Source organism: Caretta caretta, chromosome 7 (genome assembly GCF_965140235.1).
Source record: "Caretta caretta isolate rCarCar2 chromosome 7, rCarCar1.hap1, whole genome shotgun sequence".
In the NCBI taxonomy this organism is placed as follows: Eukaryota; Metazoa; Chordata; order Testudines; family Cheloniidae; genus Caretta; species Caretta caretta.
The window spans coordinates 24,890,120-24,904,369 of record NC_134212.1 but is presented as its reverse complement, the minus strand read 5'-3'; the positions used below and the strand labels follow the sequence as shown (position 1 = coordinate 24,904,369).

Here is a 14,250-nt window from a genome sequence, read left to right as displayed (position 1 = left end):
TATGAATATTTTAAAATTCCAAAAATAACTGACAACAGTTTGCTAAGAATTAGTGTACATGGTTCTTAAGTAATTGAAAGTTTTCTATTACAACTGATCAGGTGGGACAGGAGCATGTTTTATTTGTCAAGTTGTCCTATTAGGCAGTTTTGCTTTCTAGCATGAAAATTGAAAACTATCACACTCTGGACTTGAATCTGAAGTGGTATTCAAGGCCTTGACCTTGCCAGGGAGATAGTGTTCCTGAGAATCTTTTCTAGGCTCTTACACAAATCATAAACAAGCCAGCTAGAAAAAGGGGTTCCTTAGCTAGGATCCAGTTGGACAATTACCATGCGCAGTGTGACTGCAGAAGCAACTCTGAAATCTTTCCATAGCTGGTTTTCCCTAAGCAATGTTCTAGTAGTGAAGAAAACATTTTAAAATAGTCTTACCAGACTCAAAGCCCTACTGTCTTCAAGCCCTCCTCCTGATTGTTCACCACTTGGAAAAGTGTGATTTATCAATTAACTTGACCAATTACAACCAACACAGTTCAAATGTTGAATCACTAGAAGTAAATTCTTGCAGTGAACTGTACTTGACCAATCAAAGGGAAAAATCAAATGACAGTACATTGTACCAGATAGAATTAAATCATGATAGCCCTGGTCATTCTGCAAGAGCAATGACTAAAGTTGTAGAATATCTGCTGCTAATTACTTAGTACTTGGTACATTAGAACAATCTTGGGAGTATAACCAATGCTGTTTGGTTAGAGGAATTCCACTAATGTGATAAAGTTTTTGGTTACTTTAATCAAGTGAGAATTTGAATTAAGACATTCCAGACAAGTCCAATTATACACTGTAGTTGATACTGATTAACCGTGTTGGTCAGCCTCCAGTTTAGTTGTGTGTGTTAGTAAAGGAACAGAATAGGTCACCCAGTTTATACTAAGTGGGTTCATGTGTTCCTAGAAATGTCAGTGGCTTTTGCACAAATAACAGGGAACAGATAGCTAGCAAGTATACTTGCTGCCATGGCAACTATATCTAAAGCATTGCTGTGGGTCCTAAAGAGATGATCATTCTCCTCTTTTGACTAGTTTCAGCATCAGTCTACCAACTAAAGATTTAATGTCACTTGTGAAAAGTCCTAATTTAGCAGATAGTCAAGTGTAGACTCAATGTTTCTGGGACAAATGCTTTGCCTTCCTTTCTAGGCAAAAGTGACACCTGACAATGACAAGAACAAAACCTACTCTGTGCAGTATGTGCCAAAAGTTACTGGACCTCACAAGGTGAGTTTTTTGGTGTTCAGGATGTTCAACGTGCTTAAGTTAGTATTGCACTATTCATGGGCGTGTTAACCTTGCATGTTTACTGGTGATATAACTACCCAGAAACCCTGGTGTAAATAACCTGTTTCCATCTTCTGTTCAAGTCTCCACAGTTTGGGGCCAATGGACTATTCTTTCCCTTCCCCTAAGAGATGGGTGTGTTCATCCCTTTCTCCAGGTTGAGAGAGAATATGGTCTTGTGGTCAGTACTTCTATTTGATGTGATGTGCAAGGATAACATGACATGCTGATCAAAAGGATGTCTGTCCTCTCCAAAAGGGGTTGGGGGAGTATTCACTCTGTGCCACTGGGCTCATCCTCTCTGCTGTTTTCTTCACACTGGTGTCAGACTCCTTCAGAGCATGAGCAGAGCCTTTTGGTCTCCATGAGCTTTTAGTACCAGGAGTAAGGCCTGTGACTCAGCCTGATTTGGGGGCCCACCAGGAGGGTAACTACAGTGGACCACCTACCACACTCAAGAAGAGGCTGGCAAGAATGAATTGGAGGGATGGGCTCCATTCAGCTCCTCCTGCTGCCTCAGTGCTGCAGTTTATCTCAAGTTTTATTCCGCTCTAAGCCACAGGGTTGAAAGGGCTTCGCTACAATACATCATTCTCCAGTACCCTCTATTTCCCAAGCTCAAGCATTAGGAAAAACTAGCAGCCTTCTAGGGTGGTTCTAAAATGCTGGTCCTGGGCTCCTGGAATCTTTATGCAGACAACTTGGCGGTGGGGAGGGCCCAAAGTAAATGCACTAGAGTGGTCAGGCCAGTCCTTTGCACTGTCCCAGTTAGATCTAGTGGGGAAACTATGACTAAGCCAAACACCTGGATCATTCTGTTAGTCTTCACACCTGCCCCATACCTTGAGAACTTCCTTTCAAAACTCTCCCCTAGCTGTACAGCTGGGTACACTTTAGCCCCCTATATTCTAGATTGCTAGCTTAGTGGTTCCACCAGGCAAGGTATGAAACCTGACCCTTGCAGAGTCTCTGCATTTCTCATCAGTTGCTCCAGCTCTGCAGTCTGCCACCTTGGCTAGCTTTCTTTTCAATCTCCAGCAGGTCCTCATCCTATGCCTGCGAGTTCTGCTGGAAGAACTAGACCTAGAATCTATCGCCAATAGCTCTAAACTTTGTTCCAATCTTGTTCTCTTTGCCACCACTGTGACTGGCAACCAACTAGGGCCTGTTCCAGAGCCAACGACAATGAGTTCAGTCCTCAAAGTGTCATTTTTCTCTGGATATACTGGGAGTGAAGCATGTAGGAAGGACAGTGAGAAGCAAACATCTCTACCTTAGTTGCCTTGAGTCAGGTTGCTTCATTGTAACAGAGTATCCATGGCCAAAGCAGTCAGGGACTTTGTGTAACTTAGTGTGCCATATCTGCTTGCTTGATCTGTGTATTTTCCAGGCACACTAGGTGAAGTGGCCCTTGGATTTTGTATTTAGAGCTGTATTCAGCTTCATAGTCCAAGATGTGTACTTAATCCTCATAACTAGCTATTGTCCTTGGTGGACAAACTGATCACTAGTTTGAGTCCATTAATTCTGATCCAGGGAAGACAAAGATGCATTTCTGTAGTGCAAAAAATAAGCAGAAACTAGTAAAATGGTGGTGCAGGCTCACTGCCCAAATAAATGTATTCTCCAAAGGGTGCCACATCCTGGCCTAAAGAGTCTAAATGCCAAAAGCATGATGGAGCACAACTTCACAATGGACAGGCTTTCAGTTTAGCTGATCAAACCCCCTTCCCTCCAAATCTTGAAAATGAGCTTGTTCACTCTTATACCCTTCCCTCCCCACACCCTCAGTCTTGTCTGCCTACAACAGTCTGTACAGTGCAAAGTACAATGGGGCCCATCCTCTGTCCCTGTGCACTAGTATAACGATTGTTGCAAGTAGCCGTTGGGCCTCCAGCAGTGGAGTACGGTTATCTTCTGGAGACATTAAGACTTAAATCTAATTGAGGGCCCGTATTTCCCAGGTCTTTCTAAGTGTGGTAAGCAGCTATGGTACCTCCAGTTGCCTCAAAGTGAGGGAGTTAACATTAGTTTCTCCACAGGACCTCTTAACTTAGCCATGAACCTTAAGAGTTCAAGCACTTAATCTTGTGATTTCAAATAGTAAGTTCTGCCAGGCCTGAACATAATTGCAAGGTGGCCTCTTAATTCTAATCTTACTTCCACAGTGTTAATGTCTGATTTGATTTTTTTAGGTTACAGTTTTATTTGCTGGACAGCATATTTCTAAGAGTCCATTTGATGTAAATGTTGACAAAGCCCAGGGTGATGCCAGCAAAGTAACAGCAAAAGGACCAGGCTTGGAGGCAATTGGAAACATTGCCAATAAACCTACCTACTTTGAAATTTACACAGCAGGTAAGCATGCTTAAATGAATGTTATAGATCCCTAGTAAAGCAGTTACACAATTATATACCCTACAGTAGCTCTTGCAGCTTGACTTGGTTTTGGTCAGTACTGACAGTCTTCCCTCCACTACTTGCTAAAATGGGGCATGATATATCTGCCTCCTAGAGAAACTGAAGATTAACTGTAAATATAAACACTCCAAATGCTTAACATATTCTGTATCTAACTTCAGCAAAAGAATCCAGCCAGTTACTATTTGAGTTCTGTCTTAAGTGATGAACCAGTCAGTCTACTAAAATGACTAGTGAGCTTGTAAGTTACCATTTCTTCATAGACCATTTACTTCACAGCATTTTGTGGCCATAATACTATATTCCACAAGAATGTGTGTTTAACGTATTGCAAATGCTGATGCAGAACTTCACTCTAAAAGAAAATAGGGCAATTACTTAAAGTATTTAAACACTTTAACCCAGTGTTTAGTGTATTAAACTGCTTTCTGCCTGAGGCTCCTAAAATCTTGGCTGCAGCTGTCTGATTTAGGGGACTTGCCACACTACTCTAGCAAAACATTGTTTCTAATTGGGAGATATAGTAATCTGCTTCATGTAAAGACATGTCTGGACTAAAAGTCATGGATGTTGAAAAAGCACCTTGATTGCTTATTCAGCAATACAAGATAGTTGAATAACAGGTGTCTTCGGTGGTGGTGAAAAAAACGAACTTAGACACCCTTGTCTAGAGTAGGATGTTGGCTTAGAATAGGGGTTCTCAAACTGGGGGTCAGGACCCCTCAGGGTCCTGAAGTTGTTGTGGGGGGAAGAAAGGGGGTCATGAGCTGCCAGCCTCCACCCCAAACCCTGCTTTGCCTACAGCATTTATAATGGTGTTAAATGGATAGTTAATTTATAAAAGGGGTCACCCTCAGAGGCTTGCTATGTGAAAGAGGTCACCAGTACAAAAGTTTGAGAACCACTGGTGTAGAAGCTCTAATCTTAAATTTTAATTTTATTCTATTCTTTAGAACTAGTTTTTCCCCTGAGTTGTTCCAATTCACCATTTTGGAATCAGTCCTGGTTAATGTCCAGGAACTCCTTACTTTATATTGGCAACTTGCTCTATTTGAAAGTTTGAGAGAATTTGATTATCTTCTGCTGGGGGCTGTGGAATCCTATTTAGTGTGTGTGTGGAGCACAGGATTGTCCTCTACCAACTCCCTGGAAAATTGAGTGGCATTTCAACTTGTGTATCAGGTTGGAACACCTCACTTATGTTTGGCCCACCCTCCCCTGCATGAAGGTGGGCCAAACTTGAATGTTGTAGGAACCCTGCAGGTCAGGTCACAATGACCCTCACTCAGGCTTGACCCAGTTGTCCCTCTGTCACAAGATGATAGCATTGCAACCTAGCACATGGGGTTGTGGCCAACTCAAACTTGGTGTGGCTAAAAAGCAGTTGAGTTGGGTGCATCCCCTTTCACCCCAAGCTCCATAGCCTATGGCTTCTGCAGCTGCATGCACAGACTGAATTGTGAAAGGGTTTTGTGGGGAGGAAAAGCCAAACAGTATAGTTTGTCTAAAGTTGCCTATGTAGTGCCAAGAGTGGTGAATAATCCTTGTTGTGAAACCATTCTGGAGGCAGTGACAGATTCCCTGCCACTGCTGCTCCCTCACCTTAGGGAGCTGCCAGCCTTCACTTACTAGCAAACAGGATCTGGCCCTTTTTGCCATAAGACTGCAAACCAGGGGGGAGGCAAGAAGGTAAAAGTAAACACTGAGGTAGGATTTAATTATTCTGCTACTCGGGTGTCTCCTGAACATAAGTGGTGTAAGGACAAATGGGTCTAATGCTTTGAGTAGAGGCTGCTATCAGTGTTCCAGACCACCTTAATGTGTCACTTATGCCCTTACAGTAGTGTGGCTGGGCCATAGCAAAACATTCCAAAGTTGGCTTCCATAGGGCTGATCCCTTCACACAGTCTGCCAACCCAAAACAGTACCTTAATCTTGGATCTTAGCAGAGTCAGACTTGGAAGGGTCTTGCTTCCAGCGAAGTGCAAACTTGCAATGTCGGAGTTAAAAGGCTGAACTAAACTTGTTTTCATGTGGGTAGGTGCTGGTGTGGGTGATGTTAATGTGGAAGTGGAGGATCCTCAAGGAAAGAATATAGTGGAGCTTATGACAGAAGACAGAGGGAGCCAAGTCTACCGTTGCACCTACAAACCTACTCAAGCTGGTCCTCATACTGTCAGAGTGACATTTGCTGGAGAGACTATTCCAAAAAGTCCTTGCATTGTTTCTGTTGGAGAAGGTATGTACTGGGATGATGGCTGCACCAAAGTATTTCTGTAAATATGGACTGTTTTCATCCATATTGATGGATTTGATTACAGGATATGCACATCCTTACCTTGTGTATGACAATCTTTTCCTTTAAACCATTGCTTTAATATTTGATCTTGCATATCCACTTAATTCAATATTCGTAATATGGCTCTAGGTGCTAGTCTATCAATGGGCTATAACTTGAGCTTGCCCTTTCTCTTGGAAGAGGCTGTCTTAAATTCCATTTCAGTGTCTAACCTTTCTTCAGCTCTGATTCAGTCTACTATATTTACTTTCTCAGTTTTTCCTCCTTAACTGATGCTTGGCTTTCTGTTCCATCCTCACCTGCCTCTACGCTCTCAACCTCTGCTCACCTCTCCTGAGCTACCCTCCACTTGTGGAATTTTGGACTTCACTGCTAATGGCTTCCTAGTTGAGCAAGCTATGTCGGTAAGAAGCACAGGGTGACACTTTCTTCATGGTTTGCTGTCTTTCAGCTTCTAGCCTGCAGGTTGTTTGACTATCAACAGCTTTCCCCCTTGCTTCCTTGGCAGAACAAAAGGTGCAAGCAGAATACAAAGCACTTGCCAATTAGGGCAACAAGATTTGCCTTGCAATAAGTCAAGTTGGTGTAACTACTTAACCACAAATTAACTGCTTAACTGACTTGCATAAGGGCATGTGGCTTTTTCCTACTTGAATTTAGCTTTGCTGTGAGCTCTCCAAAGCTAGTAGGTAGCATGTGATTTAAAACTTTGATCTTGTTTATACAGCCTGGATTATGAGTTGGATTTACTAGATGACAATTGGAACAACTATCTCCAAGCTATTGGTATGACAAGCAGAATGAACTGCTTGTCAGACTCTCCAGAGATGCTGTACACTACACTTCTACTATAAACAATGCACGTGCATAATATAAAAATGCATGCTGGGATTAAACTGGGAACCTATAATAATGAGTGAGCTACGTCTCTAGAATGTTACTGGACTGAAGGCTACCTGATAGCTGGAATTACATTTATGTAAGGCCAGTTATTCAGAATTACCCAATAGCTTATTTTGTAGAAATAGTTCGTACTTAAACTTTGCTCAGGGATGGGAAAACACTTTGCTGTGGACAGCTACACTTATGCAAACTCTCAAGTTTAAGAATCTGCCGCCTACTCTGCTTCTGTAGCCTATTGCTCTGATCTGACTAACTGTACAATGTGGCATTGCTCAGTCTCTGCATGTGTCAATGCTGAGCATAGCTCAATGCTGAGCATATCTTGCATTATTCTATGAACCTGCAGCAAAGCAAGAGTTTCCATTTCCAGTCTTCCAAGGTACTAGTTGTCTGAAGCCAGTTATAACTTTAGATATTACCACCGCTGCCCTACTCCTGAAGGAGTAGCCCAGTAGATTACTATGGCACACTCATAAAGTGAAACTCTATACACTACATGCAGTTTGGCTCAAATGTAAAAATGACCTTGAGAAAAGCAAAGTTATACTGCAGATGATGGGCTTACTTTTATAGTAACATGCTCCAGTTAATGTTTGGTATTAAAGTTCTACATAGCAATTGGTCTTCGCTATGTAAATGTCAAAGGCTTTTTAGTCTGTCTGTAAGAACAGCTGATGTAAATGTACATGACTCAGAACACTTGAGAAATAACTTAGTACTACAGTCTAAAAGCCTAAAGGCCATATGTAGAATGGCTAGATTCCATACTGATCCCCTTGAGACTAGTGTGATTCAGATTTTTCATTTTCAAAAGCTAAAATATTCTCCCCTGAGTCAACATGCTAAGTAAAAGATGGGTGTAAGCTGCCTTGGCTTGAAAATCTACTTGAGAATCAAAGGCTATACTGATGTCTAAAATGCATTTGCAGCATGCAGTCCAAGTGCTTGTCGTGCAAGTGGTAGAGGCCTACAACCTAAAGGAGTCCGGATCCGAGAAACTGCAGACTTCAAGGTTGACACTAAAGCAGCAGGGAGTGGGGATATCAATGTGTCCATAAAAGGACCAAGTAAGTGTTAATGCTTTGAAGTTGTCTGCAGTACTGTATTGTGGGAAAAGGAGAGAAGCCTCAAATGTGGACTAGTCAAGGAATTGCAACTTTGAGTGATATTCACAGTATGGGGCTTCAGTATTTTGATAGGGGGAGGAAAAATAATTAAGATGGCTCTTCATTTTTCATATGTAAAATGAACATATATTCATGGGTGTAGTGATGAAGCCAGCCACTCTTCAGTTGTTCCATATCATGGCTTGGTGTCTTTTTTTATAGCCTGTCCTCTGAAATGACTTCCACTCTGCTTCTACTGTAGTGGGCTGGGAAACTTCAACTCTAATCCACATCTGCTTTATAGCAGATGCTACAGTAGTTGTCTTAAGTGATGCACAGGATCATTGTAGCTACTGAAGAATGTTAGACAAGAATACTCTAATCATAGCATTGGTTATTGAGCCTCCAGCAGCAAGACTCCAGGGGTTCAATGCCTGGTGTCCACCATGAACTTCCATTGTCTATGAAATCATTGGGCTAGATACTAAAGATTCTGCATGATTAACTTAAAATTGAGTGTGTACACACAATGTGCCAGTTGAACACTGAATGCTAGAGGTTGGAGTCTTTTTTTTTCAATTTAATCAGTTAAATTCAAAATTGGGAAAGCTTTCATGTCTCATCTCTACAGCTATGAAATTAGAAATGCTGTGAAGCTACTCAAAGGAAGTAAACTCTGTAGAGCATTCTAGAGCTTAAGTTGAGTGTCTGGGTGTGGCTTAACTCCTTCATTCAGTTATGTAACTTTTCAGCCTGAAACTCAAGCTTGCTTCTCCCATCACCCACTTCTAAACTCTACTTTCCTTTAATGTCAGTTTGTGTAAAGACTTGGGTAAGCAACTAGCCTATTCAACCACACAAGTGCTTTGGGAGTGGCTGGCTTGTCTTCGCCTGTCTTAATTTGGCAGGGCTGACCAGTGATGCCCGCTCTTGTTCTTTAACTGTTCCTAGTTTGAAGTAAACCCTCAAGGAAATATCCAAGTATCCTGCACACCCTTAATGTTTCATGAGAAAGTGGTATTCCAGCTGGCTGTGGCTTAATGTAGTATGGAGAGAGAAGTGATGGACTTTTATCAGTGTAAATTTCATTATACTAAGCTGTTCTGAAATGTATCTTGCAGAAAACTAAAAGTAGGTATTCCTTAAATATTTGTAGTCAAAACCTGACAAACGTTAATCAGCAGAGTGATCCATGTCCTCTTAAAACAAAAGAGCGTAGGATAAAACATAAGGGAACCTGTTAGGTCTGGTGACTTCAAACATTCTCTCATTTATGCCATCTGTCTTAGGAAACCAAGATAGTTCCAGTTGCCCTCTAACTGCTTTCTGGTGGGAAAACTTTATTCTCAAGAGGCTAAGTAAAATCTAGAAAACATACTTGCCTGAATAACTTAAGGTGTTGGCTGGAAGCTATTGAGTAACACTGACTTGATCTCCCAACAGAGGGCTTGGATGAGTTTGTGAAACAAAAGGACTCTGTGGATGGCATATATGCATTTGAATACTACCCAGTTAGCCCAGGGAAATACATTGTCACTATTTCATGGGGTGGACACAATATCCCCAAGAGGTGAGTTGCATTTTTAATAGATCATGTGGGTAGGAACCAATGCTAACAGGAATCTACTGGGCTGAACTTGCTTTCTAAGCTGCTCTGGCAAGAATTGTTTTAATTGCGCTAACTTGTATATTCATTCCTGCTCCTGGGCCAGCATAGCTTGCCTTAGAAGGTTTGTAAAAGGGGGCTAGCATAGGTCTCTTTCCAGTCTCTCCAATCTGCCTCTTGTGATCCACAGCTTGTATTAAACTGCATGGCCATGGGGGAGGACTTTCATTGAGCTTTAGTAGGGTCCATGAAATCTCATGGTGGAGGACTCCAGCAGACATTAAGTCTAGTTAATTGACTTATTCATTGTTTCAGTGGCATGACTGATCTAGATGACATAACTCAATCTGAAAGATTGCTCCATAGGCTGGTGGGCTGGGCTCTTCAATGCACATTGTATAATGTCACTTATTAATGAAGCTACAGACAGGAGTGGGTGCTATTTCTGCTGCTCCTAATACTGAATTTTGACCTTTCCCCCATTTAATAGCCCCTTTGAAGTTCAAGTAGGTCCTGAAGCAGGTCCTCAGACAGTGAGAGCTTGGGGACCAGGACTTCATGAAGGGATTGCTGGTAAATCTGCTGACTTCGTTGTAGAATCCATTGGCACAGAAGTTGGCTCTCTTGGTAAGTCAGCCTGGTTGTCCTGGGTAGGATTTTCAGGTGCTTTAATGTTGAGCTGCTTGATGACAATAGTCTTTCTGACAAGTATGGTGATCCCATCAGACTCACCCAGTCACTAACTAAACATTAAGCTTACATAAATCTGACTACACTTGCATAGGAAATGATTTTCTAGCTTTCTAGAATGTGGGGTATATTGGGTCTGAGGGGAGACAACACCATTGAGTACCTACTCCATAGGAAAGGTGTAGTAGAGCAGTGAACAAGGAAAAGGTCTGGCAACTGGGAGGCAGGCTTGAGCAAGCCTTTAAAACCCACCATGCCCACTTTGGGAGACATTTGTTTCCTTTAGGCTTTGCCATTGAAGGCCCATCTCAAGCAAAAATAGAATGTGATGATCAGAATGATGGCTCGTGTGATGTGAAGTATTGGCCCAAAGAACCTGGTGAATATGCGGTTCACATTATGTGTGATGATGAAGACATAAAAGATAGTCCATACATGGCTTTCATCCAACCAGCTTCTGGAGACTTCAACCCAGATAAGGCAAGATAGCTGAATTCTTCTGTATATCAATAGCCGTTGATATGGCTGTTTTAAAAGCTACTTGTAATTTCTTTCATTTTCATGCATGTTCTACAATCTTTAGCCATGGATTGGTTGGCAGGCACAATGCTGGTCCTTTTTCTTAAATGTGTCTAAATGAAGCTATTGCTTGGCCCCTACTATATTGAGCATAAGAGCTGTTGCAAGAATGTGACTATAGTGGCCTTTCAGGTAACATGGCAGGGTACTACTCAAGAGGCCAAAATTCTAAACTCAAGCCTCTTTAGGCTTGGCCTTCATGAAGTTGTTTTTAACACATGATCTCCTCAGTCCACAAATATGAAGGCCTGTGATAGGGTTTTGGGTCACCTTTTAGAAATACTAGCTTTAGCTATGAGCTTTGCTTTCTTTGGCTGTAGAATCCATGTAAAACTTGTGCACTTTACCTTTTTTAGGTAAAGACTTATGGTCCAGGGTTGGAGAAAACTGGCTGCATTGTAAACAACCCTGCTGAGTTTACAGTTGAGACCAAGCAAGCTGGGAATGCACCTTTGAAGATATATGCACAGGTAAAAACCTACATTAACTATCTGGAAGTACTATCAATAGTCACAGGTCTCTCCTTTGAAACAGGTACCTAGCACATTCTGGCTAATTAGTTAGCCACTCCCCTAAGAATATCCATGTAGATTCTGAGCATCCTGTTCTAAGTCTGTCTGCGGCTGTGAGACTTGATCTGCATCTTGGTCCTTCATTGCATTTCTGCATAGTAATCCTTTAATCTAAAAGGTGTTTGGGATTATGCAAGCCTAACTCCAGTACGGATTTAAAGCCCTTTTTATTAAGGCCTGTGACTTGTCCCTGGTCTTGCACCTATTGAGACTTCTTGAAGTGGTCTCCCATAAATTGTCGTGTTGTCAGTCTACTAGACTTCTACAGTTTGGTATGTGTGGCCAAGGAGAGATGAGCAGTTTAAATTTGTGGTAAGATGGTTAAAATTTCTTAATTCCAAGCAGCTCTGCTGTAGCTGCTGCTCTTGATCATTAACTTTTTTGATAGCCCCACATCTTAAAACTACTTGTACCTTGTCTCTGCACACCTTTGTATGTAGTCAGTCATCTAATTCTCAGTTAAACACTTGCTTTCAGGATGCAGAAGGAAGCCCTATTGATATTCAAGTGAAGAGCAATCCTGATGGAATCTGTGCCTGTTCTTATATGCCAGTTAAACCAATCAAACATACTATTGCTGTTGTCTGGGGAGGAGTTAATGTACCCAATAGTCCATATAGGGTAAGTACAAACACCTACAAAATTACTTTGCAGGGACTGGTGGTACATCTTGTAAAACAAGAAAACATTAGGATAGTTTTGTGTTTGTCCTTGCTAATGCTAGTGAGTACAAGTCAATAGAGCTACTCATGATGCTTGCTGCATCAGTCTTGCTGAAGGTTGCCTGTCCCATTCTGCAGGCTAGCATGTCAAAGGGCTCTGAAACCAGTGAGCACAGCATAAACATAGGGAAGTCGGAAACTTTATTTTCTCTTTAAGCAAGAACAATAGTTAAGAAGTCAGGGCATTTTGTCAGGTGCTAAACTTAATAAATCAATGTGACCCAAGTATAGGGTAACTCTGAACACTTTTGTGAACCTGTCTAGGTTCTCATAGGACAAGGCAGTCATCCACAGAAAGTGAAAGTGGTTGGACCTGGGGTGGAGAGAGCTGGTCTGAAAGCTAATGAGCCTACTCACTTCACAGTTGACTGCACAGAAGCAGGAGAAGGTAAAAGATTGTAGATAATGTATTGCTATCTTGTATCAAAACTAATTCTATAAACACTCCCTGTTTGAACAGGAATCTGATCTCCTCAATTAATAAACTCTTGATTCAAGCTTTTTGCTTCAGAAGGGAAATCTGAAGCTAAAATCCTGTTACAAAGATTACGTGGAATGATTCATACAAGTACTTGACAAACTATCATATCCAAGGACTTAAAAGCAAGATGTGACTTGTTTCGTTGCTTAGTACTATAGCTACTTGGATACTAAACCAATTCCTGATCTTGTGGCACACTGTTTGCTCCTAGGTGATGTCAGTGTTGGCATTAAATGTGATGCTCATGTTATAAGTGAGGAAGAGGAAGACATAGCTTTTGACATCATACACAATGCTAATGATACATTTACAGTGAAGTATGCACCACCTGCAGCTGGACGTTACACTATCAAAGTGCTTTTTGCAGGAGAGGTTTGTATCTTTTTTATTTGCGACTAGAAATGTTAGCAAAAAGAAAAGGAGTACTTGTGGCACCTTGGAGACTAACAAATTTATTTGAGCATCAGCTTTCATGAGCTACAGCTCACTTCATCAGATGTATTCAATGAAGTGAGCTGTAGCTCATGAAAGCTTATGCTCAAATTTGTTAGTCTCTAAAGTGCCACAAGTATTTTGTTTTGCAAATACAGACTAACACGGCTGCTACTCTGAAACCTGTCATTAGAAATGTTAGCTATGCAGAAGGCTTTGAATCCTAATGTAAATTACTATTCAATGTGCATTACTCAAAAGGGGTCATTGTTAAGTTTGTAAAAGTTCTTCATAGTTTGGGCCGAACTCCAAGAAAAATGTTTCTATAATCTTTTTTGAGTCTCTCTCCATTGTAACACCAAAAGTACCCATGCAGCAAATGTTATGCTGGTACTTGAAAAGGCAAAGGCTAGTTGACTTCACTCTTTGTCCAAGCTGTGAAATGTAAAGTTAACTGAAATGTTCTAGAACATTTCAGACATCGGGAGGAGGGGGCTTTTAATGTGACTATGCATTTTAGTAGTTTCAGTGGTGGTCAGAGGGAAGGCAAAAATACATACAGAAGATTGCTAGCTGTTCCTGTGCAAAGCTGAAGTAATCATATGGGATGTATTAGAATAGGTTTATTTGGCAGGGTACAACTTTCAGGAAAGCTGTGACTATCTAATCTGAGACAGTGCCTGATTTCAAACTTAAACAGTAGTCCTTTCACTGGAAGGCAGATGCTAGGTCAAGCTCAGCAGACAAAGCTTACAACTGGGTATAACTCTGTCCTATTAAAGTAGCATGTTTTATATTGAAGGAAATTCCTGCCAGCCCTTTCAGAGTTAAAGTGGACCCATCGCATGATGCCACCAAGGTGAAAACTGAAGGACCTGGATTAAGCAAAACTGGTGAGATTCCTTTTCTTTATGCCAAGTGATATATTGACATGAGCATGGGGTAGTTCGAGAGCATAAACTCATGATGTAGACAAACAGCCATGTCCCAACTTTCCCACTAGGGATTTGGAATGGGATTACTCTATGCCAAACATCAAATCTGGGGGCATCAAGATTAAAAATTATCTCTGTATTGTCTTTGAACTTACTTGACCA

The 14,250-nt window shown here is 41.4% G+C and overlaps 1 protein-coding gene across 4 annotated transcripts in view; it reads left to right on the top strand.

Moving 5' to 3' along the window:
• The window catches only part of FLNB (filamin B), a 112,739-nt gene that overhangs the window by 50,652 nt on the left and 47,837 nt on the right, over positions 1 to 14,250 (top strand). For all 4 annotated transcript variants that reach the window (XM_048857363.2, XM_048857362.2, XM_048857361.2 and 1 more), the window contains exons 6-17: positions 1,205 to 1,282; positions 3,538 to 3,700; positions 5,805 to 6,002; positions 7,895 to 8,032; positions 9,515 to 9,641; positions 10,168 to 10,304; positions 10,654 to 10,847; positions 11,303 to 11,416; positions 11,996 to 12,139; positions 12,505 to 12,628; positions 12,933 to 13,093; positions 13,956 to 14,046. In XM_048857363.2, the coding sequence (XP_048713320.1) occupies positions 1,205 to 1,282; positions 3,538 to 3,700; positions 5,805 to 6,002; positions 7,895 to 8,032; positions 9,515 to 9,641; positions 10,168 to 10,304; positions 10,654 to 10,847; positions 11,303 to 11,416; positions 11,996 to 12,139; positions 12,505 to 12,628; positions 12,933 to 13,093; positions 13,956 to 14,046 (1,669 nt within the window). The remainder of the gene's footprint in view (positions 1 to 1,204; positions 1,283 to 3,537; positions 3,701 to 5,804; positions 6,003 to 7,894; positions 8,033 to 9,514; positions 9,642 to 10,167; positions 10,305 to 10,653; positions 10,848 to 11,302; positions 11,417 to 11,995; positions 12,140 to 12,504; positions 12,629 to 12,932; positions 13,094 to 13,955; positions 14,047 to 14,250) is intronic.